Source organism: Manis javanica, chromosome 6 (assembly GCF_040802235.1).
Source record: "Manis javanica isolate MJ-LG chromosome 6, MJ_LKY, whole genome shotgun sequence".
NCBI lineage: Eukaryota > Metazoa > Chordata > Mammalia > Pholidota > Manidae > Manis > Manis javanica.
The window spans coordinates 47,349,510-47,369,990 of record NC_133161.1 but is presented as its reverse complement, the minus strand read 5'-3'; the positions used below and the strand labels follow the sequence as shown (position 1 = coordinate 47,369,990).

The following is a 20,481-nucleotide window of genomic DNA, read 5'->3' as shown; positions in this document are numbered from 1 at the left end:
CAAGAAGCAGGGTGTTTAAAGAAAGCTGGATTAAATCAAATGATTAAGATTTATTTTAAAATCTACTTGCAGTTTCCACAAGTAATATCCTGTTGTCAGTAATTTGCTATTTAGAGTATTCAGATACTAAAATACTGAATTTTAATTGCTGTATATGTTTGAGTCCAGAATACCATATATTTTTCCTAGATAGTTGTCTGATCTGGTTTCTTCATATATATTCATTTGTAATCAGAATTAATCATGTCTCTTTTTAACATGGGAATGAATGTATTTTGTTACTTTGATATTTTGAGTGCATGTGCAGCGACCAGGTAAGTAATTCATAGTCTTTTTATCTGGTTTTCCATATTTGAGAGTTATGACTTGGGGAATTGCTAATAACAGTGTGTGGTAGCAGTGATGCTTCAATTTAGGAGAGTGGGGAGAAGTCTGCTGTGTGAATCTCTGATGCCCAAGTATCTTAATCTTTTTTTGCCTCCATTTTTTGAAATTGTTCTTATTTTGGTGCACATGTAATTGACGGCTTATATTTTCCAGTTTTTCCTCCATTTTAATATTAGAATTACAGTGCTTTTTTGGCATGATTTGCCGATACTGACTACATGAGTATCCCAACTTTCAAGTGTTTTTCAAAGATTATGTTGTAGGTTTTACTCTTTAAAAAAAAAAACTTTTTTTTAAAGAAGACATGATTTCTAGTTGGTTTGTATGTACACTGAAGGCTTTGATGTCATTTTCACAGAGGAAGACTTAGCCACATTAAAGATGCTTATGCTATGCTCAGACATGAGAACTAGATAGAGGCTTGAAGAATAATCCCTACATTTTCATGCTTTTAATAAATAGGCATGTATGCTGAGAAGCTGTCAGGTGCCTGTAGGGATGGGTACCAGAAAAAGATTCCAAGATACTCAAGTTATAGTTAGAATTAATTTGTGACTCATTATAGATATAACTGACTCACTTAAAGCAATTAGTTCATATTTTGCACTTAGTTGCTTATGAATATTTTCTAGTTTTGCCCCATATGTTTTTAAGAATGCTGTTTACCCATCACAAGACTTCATTAATTACAGAATTAGAAATTAGTTTTTGCATCTGGGCAATCTAGTCTTTGTCCTAGGAAGAAATACCTGGATTAAGTACACTCATCTATTTGCAGTGCCAAGAGGGCATTTGGTAAAAATAAAAATAAAAAACATAAAAAACTATTTACAAACCTCCTTGGCTGTCCTTATGTAACAGCAACACAAATATTGAAAATGTGTCAGAATATACAAGAATTACTGGATGTTGACAACAATTATACCAAGGGAACAAATAATATTTGCTTTCTCTGGTATTGTGGCATTGGAATCAGAAAGGCATTTCAGTTTTATGTAACAGTCTTTGATTAATATCGCAAACTCAGTAAGGGAGGTACTTTCTTTGAGCAAAAATAAAGCCAGTAGAGTTTATCTGTTATTGTTATAAACTTTGTAATGAAATGTAAATGCAGCATAGTAATTCTCACTTTCTAGAAAGATATTTAAAATGAAATTCTACCTACAAGTAAAAATTTTTCTGGGTTATTCTATGAAAATCAAAGTGGCTAATAAATTTTTGTTGGGTAGGTGGGTAGTCCTTTTATTAGTGGGAAACTTTAAAATTATTTTTTAGCAAAAATTGTTTGTCTTAATTTATCAATTCTTTGATGTACAGTTTTCTGTACAGAGTACCTCCATATGTATTGTCTCATTTGCTACTCGTAATTTTACAAACTAGGCAGAAAAGGCTTTATTATCTCTGTTTCACAAATTATAAAACAGGCTTAGAGAGAAGAACCTTGAGCAATTATCATAAATTACTTAATTGCCTTAATTGATGTGATAAAACTTTTTGAACTTCTAAATTATCTGTTTAAAGTAGAATATTGTATTTTAAATAGAAATACATTTTACTTATTGCATTTACTACCTATTTTATATTTGTGTCAGTTTCTTTGAATATTTGTTTAGGCTTCTGAATCACAGTGGCAAGAATATCAGAAACATTGCTGTAGGCATATATGTTAGTGCTTTAGTATAATTATCAGTGGCACTTAGTGATCTGTGCCAGAAGAAAGCAGGTGTTATAACTGTGGTAGTGTTATGCAAACCTGATTTGTCATTGGGGTAATACTGAAACATGAGATGTGAAAAACTAGAGTGACTAATTTTAAAGTTTTTGTCTTGTTTTTGTTGCCTGCCCTCTGGTGGAGAAATTAGTGAAATCAGCATACAGGGTGTATGAAAAGTCCAGGGGAAATGAAAAGTCAAATGTATGTTACTATTTTGAGTTTTAGTTTTTAGTGTTAGTTTATAAACTTTGGAGAGGACAAATGTGGGATTAAAAATTTAAGAATACATAAATTTCCTAAAGATAAGCAAATTTATCTTAACTATTTGTGTTTTTGTGTTTCTCAAGATACTTTGTTTTTGTTTTCAAGGGTCTTACTGAAGTATCACAAAGTTTAAAAATGGAAAATGAAGAGTTTAAGAAGAGATACAATGATGCTACATCCAAAGCTCTCCAGCTTGAAGAAGACATTTTGTCAGTGACACAGAAAGCAATTGAAAAAGAAACTGAACTAGACAGGTATTTCTGATGCTCTAAAAGATTACCTTTATGTTTTGAAAGCGTTTTAACAAAGTTTTTTTCTTATATTAACATTACTTGACCTTAACCCAGTTTAAAGGACAAACTCAAGAAGGCACAATATGAAAGAGAACAATTTGAGTGTCAGTTGAAGACAGAAAAGGATGAGAAGGAACTTTATAAGGTAATTTATTCTGTCCATTTCTTTTGGTTAAATATTGCTGTGTAACAAATTACTCAACACTTAATTGTTAGGAATTTGGGAGCAGCTTAGCTGAGTTTTTCTGGCTCAGGGTCTCTTACAGTCAGGCTCAGTTAGTTAGAGTCAGGATGTTGGCAAGGGGTATAGTCAGCTAAAGGCTTGATTGAAGCTGGAGTATCTGTCAAGGTGGCTCATTCACAAGACTTTTGGCAGGAAGCCCTTCAGTTTTTTGCTGTGTGACTTCTTCAGTGGCTGCTTGAATGTCCTCACAGCATTGCAGCCAAATTCCCTCAGAGTGAGCTATCCAAGAGAGAGCAAAGAGGAAGACACAGTGCATTTTATGACCTAGTTTCCAAAGTTGTACAGCAGTGCTTCTACTTTAATTTTATTCATTAGAAGCAAGTCGCTTGGTCCAGCTGTCAACTCAACTTGGGGAAATTAGACTGTACTTCTTGAAGAGAGGCATAACAAAGGATTTGGGGACATATTTTAAAACTATGTCATTGTGTGTAGTCCCTAGAAGTAAACTAACTCAAGAAGGTAGTTTTCCGAGGATTAATTTGCTGATATTATTGATACTTAGCAGATGATTTATATAGTAAATCAAAGAGGCTTAATGGTAACAAGGTACCTGTTAATCAGAATTTATATAACCAATTATTTTCCTCTTTTAAGAACATAGGGAGGACATTAATTTATTTCAGTGATGGTCATGATGTTTTAGAGTTTGACCTCCAGAAGAGTCTTCAGAGATTGTCATTTTAAAAAAGATATTCTCACTGCCATCAAATCTTTTTGAAATTTTTCTTCTCCCTTTTAAGTGATTCTGAAATAGGATAGTTAACTTACACAAATTTATCTTAAGTGGCTCGTAAGCAGTTCCTGAAGGCAGTTTCAGATGAGGCGTTTCAATTAGAAAAAGGCAACACATTTATATATTATGGTATGCATTTGATTAAAGATAAAAACATACACTCTGCATATGTTCAGTATTTGAGAGTCACAGTTTGCACTAAGAAACTAGAAGATGATTTATTGTGTTATGGGTGGGCTTTTCCTTCTTATTTTTGGTTGTGATTGGTTGGTTGTCCTTTAAGATAAAAAAATTATATCACTCTGGTAGGGATTTTTTGCATGTCATGAATTATATGCATTATCTTTTATTTGAACAAGTCATTTCCGGAGTGTGTGCACATGTGTGCGTGTGTGTATTACTCTCTAAACTGGAAGAAAAATAGTGAAGATTCAATGATGGATGATTTTATGATTTGACTCTTTAAGAAAAAGTGCCCATATATATAGTGTTTGGTTTTTGAACAAGATTTTGTGAAAAGGGAGTTAATATAGATACTTAGAGAAAAAAATTGATGCAACTAGATTACTATGTATTTAGTGTTTTTGGGAAACTATCTTCAAATGCAGTTTTTTAAAAAAAGCTATAAAGCACTTTTTACCTGAGTGAAAATTTGGTATCTATGATAATTTTTTATTCAATGTTACTCTGAATTTTAGTGAGAATGTTTCAGTTTTTAATGCCAGGAAAAGACATGAGCATTCTCTGTGGATAATTGGCTTCCCATGTTGTTGTTTTTTTTAGACAGTAGGGTAAATAGAATGTCTACATCTTCAATCATTTTAATTCAGTAATAAGTAAAATGAATTCTAAAGGTGTGATAGTTAATCAGGGGAAGGATTTAGGAAAGTCCTAATTAATAGTGATGCTAAAGAAGTGTAATGATAACTAGGATGATTTATTTTGGAAAGAGGAAAATCTATTCCTAAAGATTTCACCTTTCTACTCTACCTTTTTTTTTTTTTTCTTCTGTCCTGAAACAGGAACTTCTGTTTATAGAGGGCTGGTAAGCACATTTTAGGGTAAATCCAGCATTTATTTTCTCTTTATTACTTTCTGTTATTTATCCCTTATACTCTCCCTTGTTTTTCCTCACTTAATGCAGACTTCTATGTGTCTATTTTACACATGATTGTAAAAGACGAGTCCTTTGCAAAAAAAGACTGGAGAGGGAGGAAGGAAGGGAAGAACGAGGTATCTTGGGGATTTATTCTTTAAAAATTTCCATTTGAACATGTTCTCCCAACCTTCCAGTGCTCTGAACAGTATTTCATTTGTATATGTATACCCCAAAAGTTGGAGGAAAACAGTTCCTTAGGGATTTTTGTTTTGTTCTTTTGTTGAAGATTCTACTTACCCCATGTGGTAAGACCTCTTACTATACTGTTCAGCTTAAAAACATAAATTCCCTTCCAGATTGTTAATATGAACAACCAAAGAGATTGCTTTTCTCTCTCTTCTCTAGCCCCTCTTGGATTATATTATCTATCCCTGCCCTATCAGAATTTAAAGTAACTGGTAAAACACTTTTATGATCTGATGATTATGAAAGTGTTTGTAAAATTATGCCTCAAAGGTCTTGGCTGATGACACCTTCAGAGAATCCAGAGTTACAGTCCAGCCTTGTGAACAGGAGCTGGTTTTTCAGTATTCTATACATTTAAAGAGTAAAGCTCAAAAATTATGTCATTTCATTTCTGTCTGGTACTCTTAACCAAAGCAAGGTACTCTTTATAGTGGAAACTAGATCTTTATACTCTTTATAATTTCAGTTGTGAAATTTGATTTGTGTATTGTGAACAAATGAGTAGCAGCAGCCAGAGTTCATGGGAAAATTAATACAGTTGGGGTAATTAATCAACAAATATATTTTTAGGCACATAGGAGGTAAGTGACATAAACAAAAAGTAGAATTGCTTAAGATGTTCTTGAATCTACCCCTTCTAATTTTCAGAATCTGGTCTTTCCTTTGTATTTGAATGTGCCTGTAATACTTGTTACCCCTAGATGAACAACAAAATCTATTTGCAATTTTAAACAGAACATACAAATCATTAAATCAAAGAAAAAGACTTTAGAGATCATGTGTTAGACTTTAGAATTAATCTCCATGGAAACATTTTTTTAAAACTAAGAAAAGCTGTGTTCTCCCACATCCTTAGATATTTGACAGAATTTGGGTCTCCTGACTCCGAATCTTAACTTCCCTTGATCATTTTGGGTTAAACAGTGGTATTTTAAACTTTGACTAACAGAGTTATGGAATTAGAATATTCTTGACATTTTCAAGCACTATTACAGGTACATTTGAAGAATACAGAAATAGAAAATACTAAGCTTGTGTCAGAGGTCCAGACTTTAAAGAATTTAGATGGGAACAAAGAAAGCATGATTATTCATTTCAAAGAAGAGATTGGCAGACTGCAGTTCTGTTTGGCTGAAAAGGAAAATTTGCAAAGGGCTTTCTTGCTTACAACCTCAAGTAAGGTAAGTACTTTTGTAATTTGTAGTTGAAGATTAGAAAACATCTCAAATATCTACAATATGGTAGTTTTTATTTTTAACCTACCCTTCCCCCAACTTTTTCTTTTGAAAAAGTTCAAATTTACAGAAAAGTTATAAGAACAGAACAATGAGTACATACATATCCTCAAATATTTTACTGTATTTATCTCTCCCACCTATATGCTTTTTTTTTTCTGAGCCATTTGAAAGTCAGCTGCAGGCATTATGACATTTCACCCTAAATGCTTTGCCATGTCTCTTCTACAGTAAGTACATTCTTCTGTATAACCATGTTGGCATGATCACACCTAAGAGGTTTAACATTGATATGATAATATTCATTTTTGTATATAGTTTTAGTCCACGTTCAAATTGTAAATAAGTGCAATATCCTGATCCACGGGTAGTGAAAGATCACACATTAATTTGATTATTGTGTTTTTGATTGCTCTAATCTAGAATAATGTCTCCCTCTACTTTTTGTCTTTTATGACATTGATATTTTTGGAGAATTTAGATTTGTCTAAAAGAATGGTCCATTATCTAGATTTGTCTTGTTTACTTACAAGTAGATTAAGGTCAAACATGTTTGGCAAGAGAAAGCATAGATGATGTTTTGTATGTTCTGTTGGAGCATTATCAAAAGACACAAAATGTTAATTCCATTCTTGATTATGACAGATTTAATTATTTATTTAAAGTTATGTCTGCCTGTCTGTTCATTACAATGATGTCTTTCCTTCTTTGTGATTATTGAGTAATCTGTGGGATAATACTTTGAGATCATGGGAATATCCTATTCCCAAATAGCTTTCACCCAATAGTTTTTAATCCCTTGACCATCCTCACCTGCATCAGTTGTTACATTAATGATTGCAAAACGGTGATTTAAAAAATTCTGTTGTCCCTTTTACATGTATTAGTAGGTATTTTACAGTGAGGAGGTTCCCTGTTGCTCTTGCCCCCTTCTTCTTCTATCACTATGGACTTAGGGATTATTTTTGTTCAGTGTATTACACATTATAATCACCATTCTTCATACCCAAATTGCCCCATATTTAGCTAGGGGGAATCCCCAAGTCTACTTTTGTGTCTTTTTGATGTGTTCCCCTAATGGTTTGAATACTTCCTTGCTTTGTGGCACAACTGAATGTTACAGTGTTAGGGTCTGCCCCAGACCTTGTATTAGCCATTTCTTCAAGGAACTCTGGCTTTTCAGTAGGGAATGGTATTTTGAAACCAAGAACTGTATCCTGTAGCTGCTAGGGGTTGTTGCTCCTTTGTACTTCCATTGGACAGACATTTGAAGTCTTCATATTGATACCTCCAATTCAAATCCACTGCCTTAGGATTCTTTTATACCTTCTTCCATTCCATATTTACATATCTCTTCCCCCAATGTGAGAACCCTTATATCTAAAATATTATGTTTACTCATGTTTTTTACCCAGCTACACACACCAGTAGTTTCAGAAGTATTACCACAGTGCCACTTCCACCAGTATGTCTACTAAATAAAATTAAGATGTTTTCCAGCTCTTTTTTCCTAGAATATATTTCATTAAGGAAGTACAAGGTAACATGTTTAAAAGTTACTTAATTTTTTAACACTGTTAACTTATGGATTTATAATACAGTTTAAATTTTTTGTTTGTATTTAATTGTAAGATTTGTTTTCATCCTGTTAACTGTTTAATTTTATTTTTTGAATATGTAAAATATACATTATTGAAAAGTTAATGATATAGAAAAATTTACTCTGATGTCTCATTCTTTTGCCTAAAAAAAGCCCTTCTTACCTGTACCTATAGGTAAAAGCATTTTCATTAGTTTCCAGTTTATTCTTATGTTTCTTTTTGCAAGCATAGTTATATGCACAAGCATATACTCACTATTCTCTATCCTATTCTTTCTTAAAAAATGTTGCAATGCTATAATAGTCTTTCACCCTTTGCTTTTTTACATTGAACAACGTAAAATGGTAGTCATTCCTTTTCAGTTCATAGAGATCTTCCTAATTTGTAAAAAGTGGCTGTGTAATACTACATTTTATAGATATGCCTTCATTTATTCATTAGATGTTATGGATGAGTATTGCGTTATTTTCAGTAGTTTACTATTAATATTAAATACAGTCAGACAGTTAATATAACACCTAAAACATCATGCATGGGTGACATTTAGAATTAATTATTGAAACCTAGGTTACTTTTCAGGGTATTTAATGTGTAGATTGCAAATGAAAAGATAAATGTGTATTTGCTTATTTGTTATTTAAAAAGATGCTAAAGATTCTTCTAAGCATCTTTTTCCTGCTTAGGCAAGACTTCTGTGAGAAAAACATAGGTATGGAAATACCCGGGAAAAATGACTAAATTTTGAACTTTTCTTCTAAAATTATAAAGGTGACACAAGGTCATGGTTTTTAAAAAATTAAAATAGTACGTGAGGGTACTATGTGTACAAGTAACCCATATCTTTTCCCAGATACATCATTATGGAATTTTTAATTTTTCTAGAAATCTGTGCAGAGTATTTGTTTTAACAAAAATGAGAATATATATGGTATTCCAAAGTCTTTTTTTGAGAAATTTATGTAATGTTGGACAACTTAACAGTATGAATAACACATGTTGATCTTCCTCATTCATTGGGACAACTGTATAATATCCCTCCTTTTATTGAACAACTGTGTAGTATGTAATTGTCCTTATTTGTGTATATACAACCCTTAGCTGTTAATAAACATCCTTCAGTAAATAAGTATCCTTGTACAGATACCTAGGCACATGTATAATTCTGTAGAATAAATTCCTCCAAGTACAATTGCTGGGTGAAGTGTTTAAATTTCCGTAGTTATTTTCAAATTGCCTTTCAAAAAAATTAATACACCAATAGTGTATTAGATATACTACTGTTCATAATGGCTGTAAAAATTTAATTGTATAGAAGATGTATTGTTCATTTATAATAAATTCTCATATTGTTAGACATTGATTTTTAATAATTTTCATTATTTTAATATTTTACTGAATCTCTTGTGAAGCTAAACATGTATCCATACCCTTAAATAATTTTCTTAAAAGCTTAAAAGCCCCTTATATATAAAATGGTGGTAGTGATACCCAGTGCATAGGTTTGTTATATGAGATGCTGACACTCACATCTACTTTTTATAGACTTACATACTTCATCTAAGTCATGAATACAAAAGCATGGATCCATTGAAATTGAGTAAAATTTCTTCTGTTTTTTACATGAATGGTTTAATTACACATATTTATCTGCTTTTCTTCAGGAAGATACATTTTTTTTAAAGGAGCAACTTCGTAAAGCAGAGGAACAGGTTCAGGCAACTCGACAAGAAGTTGTCTTTCTGGCTAAAGAACTTAGTGATGCTGTAAATGTGCGAGATAAAACAATGACAGATTTACACACTGCACGCTTGGAAAATGAGAAAGTGAAAAAGCAGCTAGCTGATGCAGTGACTGAACTTAAACTAAATACTGTGAAAAAAGGCCAGGTAAAGTGGATTAGTTTTGAATTTCCATTTTGATCAAAAACTTACTATAACCTATAGGTTACTTACATGTTATTATAAGTCAGATTAGATTCTTGATCACAAGAGTTTAAATTTCCATTCATTTTGTCTAGTCATTGTAACTTCTTGGGTTGAAGTTAATGTAAGTTCTAAGAAAAAACTGACATAACAAATTTCTAATGGTTAGTGAAAGCTGCTCTAATCAAACTGTTGATTAAACTTACTGTTAATTAAACTTACTGGTCAGTATCAGGTATATATTGCTTTGTTTGGAATTTCTTATTTACTAGCTGCATAAAATGGTATTAAGGTTATTTAACAGGGTAATACTTGCTCCTCAGGAGGTGGGTTATTCTTCTCTAGTTTTTTAATGAACCTTACTCCTAAGAATATAAAGCTGGGTTAATTAGGAGAGCTAATGTAGCTCTGTAGCCTAAACTCCAAAACAAATAAAAATTAAAAGCCAGAAAGAAGAAAGTAATAATGAAGTTGGGATTTACACTGTGTTATGAGATACAGGAAATTTTATCTTTTTCTCTTAGAGAAAGTTTTTGTTTTTCTCGTAGGAGAAGACTGATACACTGGAACATGAACTGAGAAGAGAAGTTGAAGATCTGAAACTTCGACTTCAGATGGCAGCTGATCATTATAAAGAAAAATTCAAGGAATGCCAGAGGCTCCAAAAACAAATAAATAAACTTTCAGACCAGTCAGTAAGTATAATTGAATTCATACATAGTAAAATATTTCCTTTATCAATATTTCTATGTGTAAATCAAATGCATAATATTCTAAGTAGCCTTTTGAATATAATTTATCTCTGCTTGAGTTCAAGCCATTGGTCTAATGCAATAATAATTTAGTGAATCTGGAGTTTATTTGCTGGAGAACCAACAAAGGACACAAGAGCAGCAGCAAAGAAAAAAACAGGAGCCGTTTTCTTGACCATTTACAAGTTCTTGATACTTTCCTTTTCTACTTAAAAACTTAATACATATTATTGAATCCCTCCTTGGGATATTGATACCTGTTCTCAGTGGGGTTCACCATTGATCATCCTCAGCATCTTAGATGCTTTCTCAGTTACCATTGGTGAGTTCTTCCATCATATTGATATCCACCAGATTAGGAAGAACTAAATGTTAGTTATTTTGTATTCTATTTGAGAATGGGTAGGCAGATTTTATGAAAGCAAAGAAAGTATTTCTGTTTAATGTATGTTTTAATGTGGGTCCTTAAATTGTACTTAAGTATAAGGCTTGCTATGCAATAGTGAAGAAACACATTTAAAACCTGAAGTTGAAAATGATACCACAGTTCTCTTTGAAGTAAAAATTTTCTGCAAAGAGTTTTATTTGTATACTATATGATGCAGATGATATTTTCCCAGTGTTTTTGAAATCTGAAAGGAGACAATAAAGAAATGCATGTGGTAAAGTAGGAAAACTTCTGTGAGAAAACATACTTTAAGTATGACCCACATGCATAGATTTGGTTTGGGGCCTTTAAGTGTTCTATAACTTTGTAGTAGAAAACTTACAATATTTCTGTGACTGGCTTGTTTTGGCAGTATTGTGATGATTTGATGAGAAAAAACAAAATAAAGTTTTGCTTTTTTGTAACATTTAGGTCAGTTAGTAAATGATGTGTGTCTTTGTTGGCCTTTAAGACAATAGCTGCTTGGTGGACTTCTCAGGATTTCTTTATATGATTACTATTTATATAGTTATCGAAGGAAGGAAATAATTCATTTAACAGTTTGCTAACATTTTGAATAGGCCAGTAACAATAGTGTCTTCACAAAGAAAATTGGTAATCAGCAGAAAGTGAATGATACCGCAGTAAACACAGACCCAGCTACTACTGTCTCTGCTGTAGATGTAAAGGTGCCACCTTTTGCAGGTAAAAAATCTTCTAGACTTTCTGTGTAAAACGTCCTGTCTTGACAAGTATTTATACTTGTTTATACTGCTTTGTTCCAAGTGTAAGAATTTTAGGTAGCTTATAAAAATCCTTAATAAGTGCAGGGATTGAGGCAAGGGGAAAAGTAAGGGTCTGAGAACAACGTAAAGTCATGCATGTGGTGCATATACAAAACACAGCATTTGGGCTATAGGACAAAAGCCAAGAATTAAATTTTTAATTAATATTCTTCTAAATCTATGGAATTTTGAAATTTATGGCACTTTAATTGTGTAGTTCTGTTGAGGAGAAAAACTTATAAATTCCCTGTTCAATTCATGTTAATTTTTTAGATAAGTAGGGTACCTCATTAGTATACCTTTTTGTAGATAAGTTAAAATTTTTATTTAGTAATTTACAGAACAGATTAGACAGACATAGTGAATACATGAACATGAAAATTGGACTTAATTCTAGATTTTCACTTGTCCTAATAACATTTTTTAACCGTATATTAAAGGTTTAGCAAAAATGAAAGTAAGTACTAGAATATATAAAAGTATATTTCCTTGTATAGTGTTTGGAGTAATTTATGTTGTAGATTTTTTAAGTTTATTTATATTATATCGGTATGTAATACTATTAAATACTAAGTTCAGCTGCTATAGAACAGAATTCTGCCTTTTATTTCTGTACATCCTCTGTAGGATCTAGGATAGCAGTAAGAGTAAATAAAGACTTAGAAAATAGTAACAAAAGTTTTTTCAGATTATGGTTGTCCTACTTATCTTATCTAGTCAGTTATATGAAGAGCAGAATTTTGTACCATCTTAGAACTATTTTTAAGTATTTATTTTTTATTTAAAATATTTATTATTTATTTTTTTATTAAAAAACTAATTAAAAACAAAATAATGATCTTTTCATTATTTGGTTGAATGAGAACTTGTTTCTGGCCAAACATATTTAAAAAATTCTCACCTAGAGTTTATATTATCCTTCTTTGCTTATTTAGTATATGAACAGATGTTTTTAAATAGATGTTTCTCTCTTTCAATATTCCATTTATTGTATTTTACATTATACTGACTTTTGAGTTATTTTGAACAGTAGGATAATACAAGAGGCAAAATAATGTTTAATACTTATTTTCTTGCCTTGCTATAGCTGAGACAGATTTTGACATTGTAACAAAGGGACAAGTCTGTGAAATGACCAAAGAAATTGCTGACAAAACAGAAAAGTATAATAAATGTAAACAACTCTTGCAGGTAAGCTAGGTGCCTTGTAAATGAAAAATAGATTTATCAAATGTAATGGCTTAGCTCACCTTTATTGTTTTTATATGTAGATGGTGAGAGTGAGTTGCTTATATACCTGTTCATGTAAACCTGTGTGTAAAATCATTTCTGAAATTACTATTTTCTGTTCACCTGATATCATTCTGTTAATAATAGGCAACTGATTAATTGAGGTTGGGTATTATTGTTTGTCTCCTTATTTTAAGGATGCATGGGAAATGTTTGGACTTCATAGAAGGGAAGTGCTTACTGTAATAATAGCAAGGAATTTATACCACATCTTTGAGTGACCCGGATTTGCAAGTAGAAAAAGGGCATGTTAATCAAATGACTTGTTGCCTTTACTGCTTGATTATTTTAAACTGTATTGTTCCAACATTTCAGTTTTGCATTCATCTTGGTAGCATTCACTCCTGGAGTATCTAAAGGACAAAGGGAAAATGCTTTTTATTTTTACCTGATTTGGAGGAAAAGGTGTTTGTGTATATGATTTTTGTTTAATTAAATATTTTTTTGTGTGTATGTTTCTCTGTGCATGTAGAGAGGAGAGGAATAATTTTTAGTTATTGAATGAAGCTCACACATTAGCTCACTGTTACTATAGTGATTTAAAATATTTGTTACTGCCCTCGAAATATTAATTTAATATAATCCTTTAATCAAACTTTACACTAAACATTTTTGTTGCTTGAGAGGATTCTACCATCTGTGTAAGGATTAGATAGAACAGTTTTACCCTTGAGTTCAATAGTTGTTTATAAGGGACTAAATGGTTTTTCATTAAGTGAGAAAAAATTCTGGATGAATATTTTAAGAAATATTATTATATAGTATTATTGAAAAGACTGTTCCTGCAAGCTAAAAACTTCCTCAAGATGCATTTTTTTACAACTGTGTTGAAGTATAATTGAAATCCAGTAAGCTGCACATATTTAATGTCTGTGGTTTGAACGGTTTTGCTATATATAGTTGTGAAACTATCACAATGTCAAGATAATGAACATTTCTGTTAGCACCTAAAGTTTTTTTGTACTCATTTGCAACTCATCCCTCCCTGTGTCCCATTCCCAGGAAACGATTGGCTTGCTTTCTGGCACTATAGGTTAGCCTACGTTTTGTACAATTTGTATAAATGGAATCGTATGATATGTACTCTACCTGTCTTCTCTCAGCGCAATTATTTTGAGATTTATTCAAGTTGTTGCTTTGTTGGTAGTTATTCCTTTTCATTGCAAGAGTTCAAATCTTTTGCCATTTTAAAAATTGGATTGTTCATTTTATTTACTGTGTTCTAAGTGTTCTTTCTCTGGATACAAGTTCTTTGTCTGATGTATATATTTGATGAATATTTTCTCTCTGTGGCTTGCCTTTTCATTTATTTAATTGTATTTTTAGAAAAAGTTCTAATTTTGATGGAGTACAGATTTTCAATTTATTCTTTTATGTTTTGTGTTTCTTTTTGTGTTCTAAGAGACATTTACTGAATCCAAATAGCAAAGATTTTCTTCTATCTTCTAAAAGTTTTATAGTCTTAGGTTTTATGTTTAAGTCTATTAACTGTTTTATTTTTGTGTATGGTGTGAGAGATGTATAGTATGGATATCCCATTTGTCCAGCATTATGTGTTGAAAATATTTTCTCTTCTCTATTGAAATGCTTAAAGTGTATTTTTAAACTTGTACCTTGAACAAAAACATTTAAAATTAAATTGGCCAGTTTTCGTTTTTGTTATAATTTGTAACTCTTAACATTCTGGGTTGTAAACAAGAGCAGTAAGAAGTCAACCTGCAGATTTTCTTGGTCAGGAAATCTCAGAGTTTTATTTATCACTACCATTATAAATACATGATTTTTATTTACCTCCTTTTGCAAAAGTAGTATATGCTTATTGTGATACCTTAGGGCATTATAGAAATAAAGAATAAAGGTGGAAAAACACCATCATGATCCTGATCCCCAGAGATAAGAGCTGTCAATATTTTGGTTTATATTTTTCTATACATTACAAAGATACTTCATACAATTATGTTAAGTGACTTACAAAACAACTCACATATTCTGTTTTTGCATTGTGCTAATGAATGTGTCTTTGTTAATTTATAGGTCAACTTTGTTCTTTTAAATAATATACTATTCCATTGCGTGGACATAAAATTATTTGTCCAGTCTCCCACTGACAGACGTTTATTAATTTCCATTTTTATGCTGTTACAACAGTGTTATAATAAACATTCAGCATGTACCTGATGGTCTTTGTATAGATACTAGCTTTATATGGCTTAAGGTCTTTTGCTAACTATCCCAATTTTATTTAGGATGAGAAAACAAAGTGCAATAAATATGCGGATGAACTTGCAAAAATGGAGTTGAAATGGAAAGAACAAGTGGAAATTTCTGAAGGTGTAAAACTAGAACTAGCTGAAGTAGAGGACAATTACAAAGTAAGTAAGTTTAGTATACATATAACTGGAGCCATAGTACCTGGTACTTTTGAAATGGGTTATCTGTAATTTTTATCTAATGTGCTATTTTAATATGTACAGTTGGGATAATATTTTAATGTATAAATAAAAAATATTTAGTTATGTTGAATAGTTTATTAAGTATGCACTGAGAAAATGGATATAAATTGCAATTGTTGCTATAATTCTGTTGATTCAGATGGCTATTAAAATTATATCTTAACCCTGCTTAGTTTTTAAGATGAAAAGTGATCATTTCATCATCCTCTTGTTCACTTAAAAATAAACATGAATGTGTATGTATTTTTTGGACTTTGAGATTTTTTGTGGAAGTGTAACAATATATGGTTGGTTATTTAAAAAATTTGTGTATCAGTAATTTAAAGAATTTATGTGTTTTTAAATCTATTACTAAAGTATGTTGTGATCCTAAATGAAATACTGCAGAGTAAGTGATACAACCTCAATTAATGAAAATTATTTTGCCAATGTAACTATAAGGCAACAAACAAAGCTGGAAAGGAAAATGATATTTGTAAGAATGTTAGAGAAAAAAATTAGCAGGCTGTCTAGATGATTAATAACTAGAAAGATATTTTCCCTCTAGAATAAACTGTAATCTTACATATTTTAAGATATGGATGTATGTGTAATTTGCATTTTGTGTGTGTGTGACTAAAGACCAGGAAGTTTCGTATGATTTAACTTTGCTATATCATAGTTAATTATACCTGTAATGTAATTTTTAAATGCAATGTTCTTAAAGACACTACACGTTTAGGTTCCCCTTCTTGTGGAGAGGGGTGTCACCTTACAAGCTAATGGTCCTTTTTGATCTTCATCTGTCATCAGAATGAAATTTTTGAAACTTTTATTTTGAAATTATTATTGTTTCTGAAATCTTGTGGATATTGTTTTCAAAGGCTAGTGACTTCTCATTATTTATGAGGTGTGAACACTAAACTTATATGAACATTTATTTTTATATATTAGAAGTAAATGGTTTAGTAAATATTGAAGATTATTATATATAAAGCACTGTGTTAGCTATTGTTTGGATGATGATATAAATAAGGCACAGTGTTGTGCCTAAGGAATTTATAAACTAGAAGGGATTGCTAGAAGTATAATGGTGATACAGCTCTCACATTCACAGCCTAGTCAATCATCTGTCAAACCCATGGGAAGCTGAATAATACATTTGTATTTTATTAATGATAAAAAATGAGCATCAAGATTAAACATCATATTTAGGGTTATATACCTGGCAACAGTGCTTGACTTTTTGTTTAATGACCTTTCCCTTATTTGTACTGTTTCCATGCACAAACACACATGAGACATTGCAAAATGTGATGAAATTTTACATGAATGATAAGTCTAGTAAGTAGGACTGTTTCCAATGGAATATTTAGGGGTTAGATGTGGAGAAACTAGGCCTTTGAAAGACCAAGCTGAAGGGGAAGAGAAGAGGGTTAGGAAAAGAAAGAACAGCACTCTAAGCAGAATGGAAAAGCATTACTATAGGTTTGGGGATCACAAGTGGAGGTCATAGTCTGGGAACTGTGAGCCATCTTGAGTAATAGGATTTCATTGTCTGTGATGGAATAGATAAAACTTGAAAATATGTTGAAGCCAGATTTTGGGGAGCCTAAAATGGAATTTGTGTGCTATTTGCTGTTAAGAATTTTCTGGGAGAAAGGGCACCTAAATAGAATGGGTCTGTCTGAAAATAATTCGGTAGCACAGAGGATTTGCAGGTGGGAAAGGTTTTTGAGAGTAAGAAAAACAGGTAGAAATATTCTTAGAATGAATTGATAAAGGCCACATCCTTGGGGAAAGTACTTCCCCTGATCATCTGTCATTGGATAGGACTTGAGTTTATCAAGAAAAACTTTGAAAGAAATCCTTAGGAAAAAACCGCTGAAGAATGGTTTTATTTGTATTTATATCCATAATGCTTGTGCTGTAAAGGCAAACAATAAGTGGTTGTTGAATGAATGAATGAATTTAGAGACTGAAAATGTTGGGGAATGGCAAAGAGGAGAAGGAAGAAGTGTTCTAATAGAGTTTCCTAGCTTCAGTCACAGTGGGCTCTGAGATAGTATCAGTTAACAGAAGTGGATAAGTAGGTTTGGGACATTTTGTCCTTAAAATGCAAAAAGACAACAGTGAAAATGTGTCTAGCCATCAGTTAGAAAGGCAGATTTGGAACTCAGGGAAAAAGAGTGTTGTGGTTCATGAGTTAATATTTATGATGTACTCCCATGAGGATGATAGTTGAAGGCATAGAAGAAAAGGAGTTTCCATAGAGAATATACATAGAAGAAACTTTGGAGAATACCAATATTTGTGTAATTAAAATTACACACAAAGGGCATAATAAAAGAACATGAGAGGATGATAGTATTGGTGCAGCTTCACATAAACCAAGGGAAAAGTTTTGAGTAAGGGATGTTGGTCAGTACTGACCAGTAATTAAGAGATATCAAAGAATAAGAACCAAGGGAAATATGTGGATATAGTAACAGAAATTACTTTGATGGAATGGTAAGAACTGGCTCTTTAAAGGTGTAAGGAAAGATAATGAAAAAAAATTAATGATAATTTTTTTCCTTTTTTCAGCTTCAATTGGCAGAGAAAGACAAAGAAATAAATGGTCTAACTTCACATTTGGAAAACCTCTCCAGGGAAAAGGTTTGAACAATGTGTATTAAAGAATATTTTGTATGAAAGTGTGAATGATACATCTTTATAAAGACACATTTTATAGTTCATGTGAGGGTGGTTTTTTTAAAAAGTTGAATGAAAAAAGACCAAGGCTTAACATTCTTTTAGGTGGAGAATGTTAAAATTTAAAAATATTTTACTTCATAATATGAAAAAATGCCTAAGAAATTTAGTTTGGCCTTTGTTACATATTTTGTGTTTATCAATAAAAATACTTTAACAACCATGCATTCACAGTTTAAAAAAAGCCGATTTTATTTAAGATGATGAAACAAAGTAGAAATCTTAGGGAAGCTTGACCTCGGGATACATATTTTTTTAATATTCTGTGTGATGAAATGAGACATACCCCTAAAGCACTTCTGCTTAATGAAGTACCTTTGTTATTTTAAGGTGAAGTATTTGTGCAACTCTTTTGAGTTGGGAGCCGAACTAGTCTCTTTTTTCATGGTACATCATGTCTGTTTTAAAGAATAACTAATAGACAAAATATGGTTATTCAGACTAGGGTATTTGGCAGATATTTTCTTGAAGTGAAGTGAGCCTTTTACTTTAAGGAAAAACAATTGATAGCATTTATTGCCAATTATAAAATTCAGGCTTTTAAGCCAGAAGAGAATTTTGGAAACCTTGTATCTGCTACCATAAGCTTGATACTTCATAGCACACACTTTCCTAGGGGGATAGATGGTAAATATTAAGACTGATTTTTAAAAATTGTTCAGTGGAATTTGTCAGCATTTGTAAGGTCTACATAATTCAGTGACCCAAATGAATAGTTTTTCCAAATGGCTAATGATAATACAACAAAGTCATGCATAGTAAAAAAGCCATCCCAAGTGGATAGTTGCAAAATTCTGATGTTTGAACTCCACTGCTTCCTTCCTATTTGTCCCTTGGCATTCTGTTATAAAGAAGAACCTTCCTTTGTCCTCATTTATGTTTCAGAAACAGTTCTCTGACATCAGTTGGGTGTACTACAATTCAGTTCAGTTCTGACACTTAACTATGCAGAGTTTGTGCAGACCCCAGTTAAGGGCTCAGTTTCACAATCCTTCCACTGGGTTCTATCTTTTGCTAGAATAACTCAACAGAACTTAGGAAAGCACTTATGATTATGTACTATTATAAAGCACAGTATAAAGTTTTAGTGTCAAGGGTACAACTCAGGAAGAGCCAAAAAGAAGAGATGCATAGATCAAGGTAGAGGTGCCACAGAGCTTCCATGCCCTCTGCAGGCACAACATCTTAGTACATTGATGTGTTCCCAAACCTTGTTAAAGAGTTTTTAATTTGGGGTTCAGTACATAGGCTTGATTGGTTAAATCATTGGCCAAGGGAGTTAAACTCAATTGTTACCCTCCCTCCCATCCCTGGGGGGAGGTGCTAAAATTTCCAGTTCTGTAATCATGTGCTTGATCTTTCTGGTGGCCAGCCCCACTCCCTTGAAACTATCTGAGGGTCTACCAGGAGTCACCTCGTTAGCATAAATTTTAGTATGTTCTAAAAGGGCTTGCTATGAATGACAAGGATACTCCTATTATTTAGAAAATTCTGAATTTTAGGAGGTAATGTGCTAGGAACCAGGAACAAAGACCAAATAAATTTTTTATATTACAGTGTTTGTAATTTTAAACTTACATTTGAGTGCCTGTGTCCATCTGTCTTTCTCTTTGTCTCTCTCTCTCTCTCCATTTTTGTATCTTTCTTCTTACCTGAGAGTTGTAAGTATGAACTCTTTAGTGAGTGGGTTAGAATTTATTACTGTTCTTAATTTGATGTTCACACAGTTCCAGATTTGGTCAGTGGGAGCACCTTCAAGCTGGTTCCTGATGTGCCCTAGTATCAAAAGGATGATGTTAACTTTCTGAGCCCTTAATTTCTTTCTAGTACTGTAGGATATTCTGGCTCATCTTGTACCTTTCTTACCTCATCTTTGAAATTGGCCTTTTTTTTTTTTTTAAATAAAAAAAGCTCTTGTCAATTCAGCAATCATTTCTTTTTCCAAGAAGTTCTGATTGCTTATTAGCTGGGAAATGGTATTTAGAAAACAAAATGTAGGACCTAGATGTGCTCATTATTACTGATGCTTTCAGTGGAAAGAGCTAGGTAACATTTATATTTTAGATACTGTGCTTGTAGTCCAACTCCACAGGGTTCTTCTTTGCCTTCCTCATTTCCTGTCTGTATACTCCCTCCACAGTGAGAATACTGTTGCCCAGTAATATCAACATTTGCTAAAACCAGTAATCCACATAAAGCAGTTTTAGAATTGCTAGAGCTATATCACTATGTGAAGGAAACCTTATAATAAGTACAGAATTCAAGATGTTCACAATTTTTTTTTTTTGCCCACAGGCTGGCAT

At 32.1% G+C, this 20,481-nt stretch overlaps 1 protein-coding gene across 2 annotated transcripts in view; it reads left to right on the top strand.

The window, feature by feature from the left end:
* TAX1BP1 (Tax1 binding protein 1) overlaps positions 1 to 20,481 on the top strand; it is an 86,847-nt gene that overhangs the window by 46,162 nt on the left and 20,204 nt on the right. The window contains exons 6-14 of one of the 2 annotated variants that reach the window (XM_037027519.2): positions 2,471 to 2,619; positions 2,713 to 2,803; positions 5,976 to 6,161; positions 9,478 to 9,702; positions 10,287 to 10,433; positions 11,499 to 11,622; positions 12,790 to 12,893; positions 15,239 to 15,364; positions 18,011 to 18,082. In XM_037027519.2, the coding sequence (XP_036883414.1) occupies positions 2,471 to 2,619; positions 2,713 to 2,803; positions 5,976 to 6,161; positions 9,478 to 9,702; positions 10,287 to 10,433; positions 11,499 to 11,622; positions 12,790 to 12,893; positions 15,239 to 15,364; positions 18,011 to 18,082 (1,224 nt within the window). The remainder of the gene's footprint in view (positions 1 to 2,470; positions 2,620 to 2,712; positions 2,804 to 5,975; positions 6,162 to 9,477; positions 9,703 to 10,286; positions 10,434 to 11,498; positions 11,623 to 12,789; positions 12,894 to 15,238; positions 15,365 to 18,010; positions 18,083 to 20,481) is intronic. The other variant, XM_037027520.2, reaches the window with a different exon arrangement.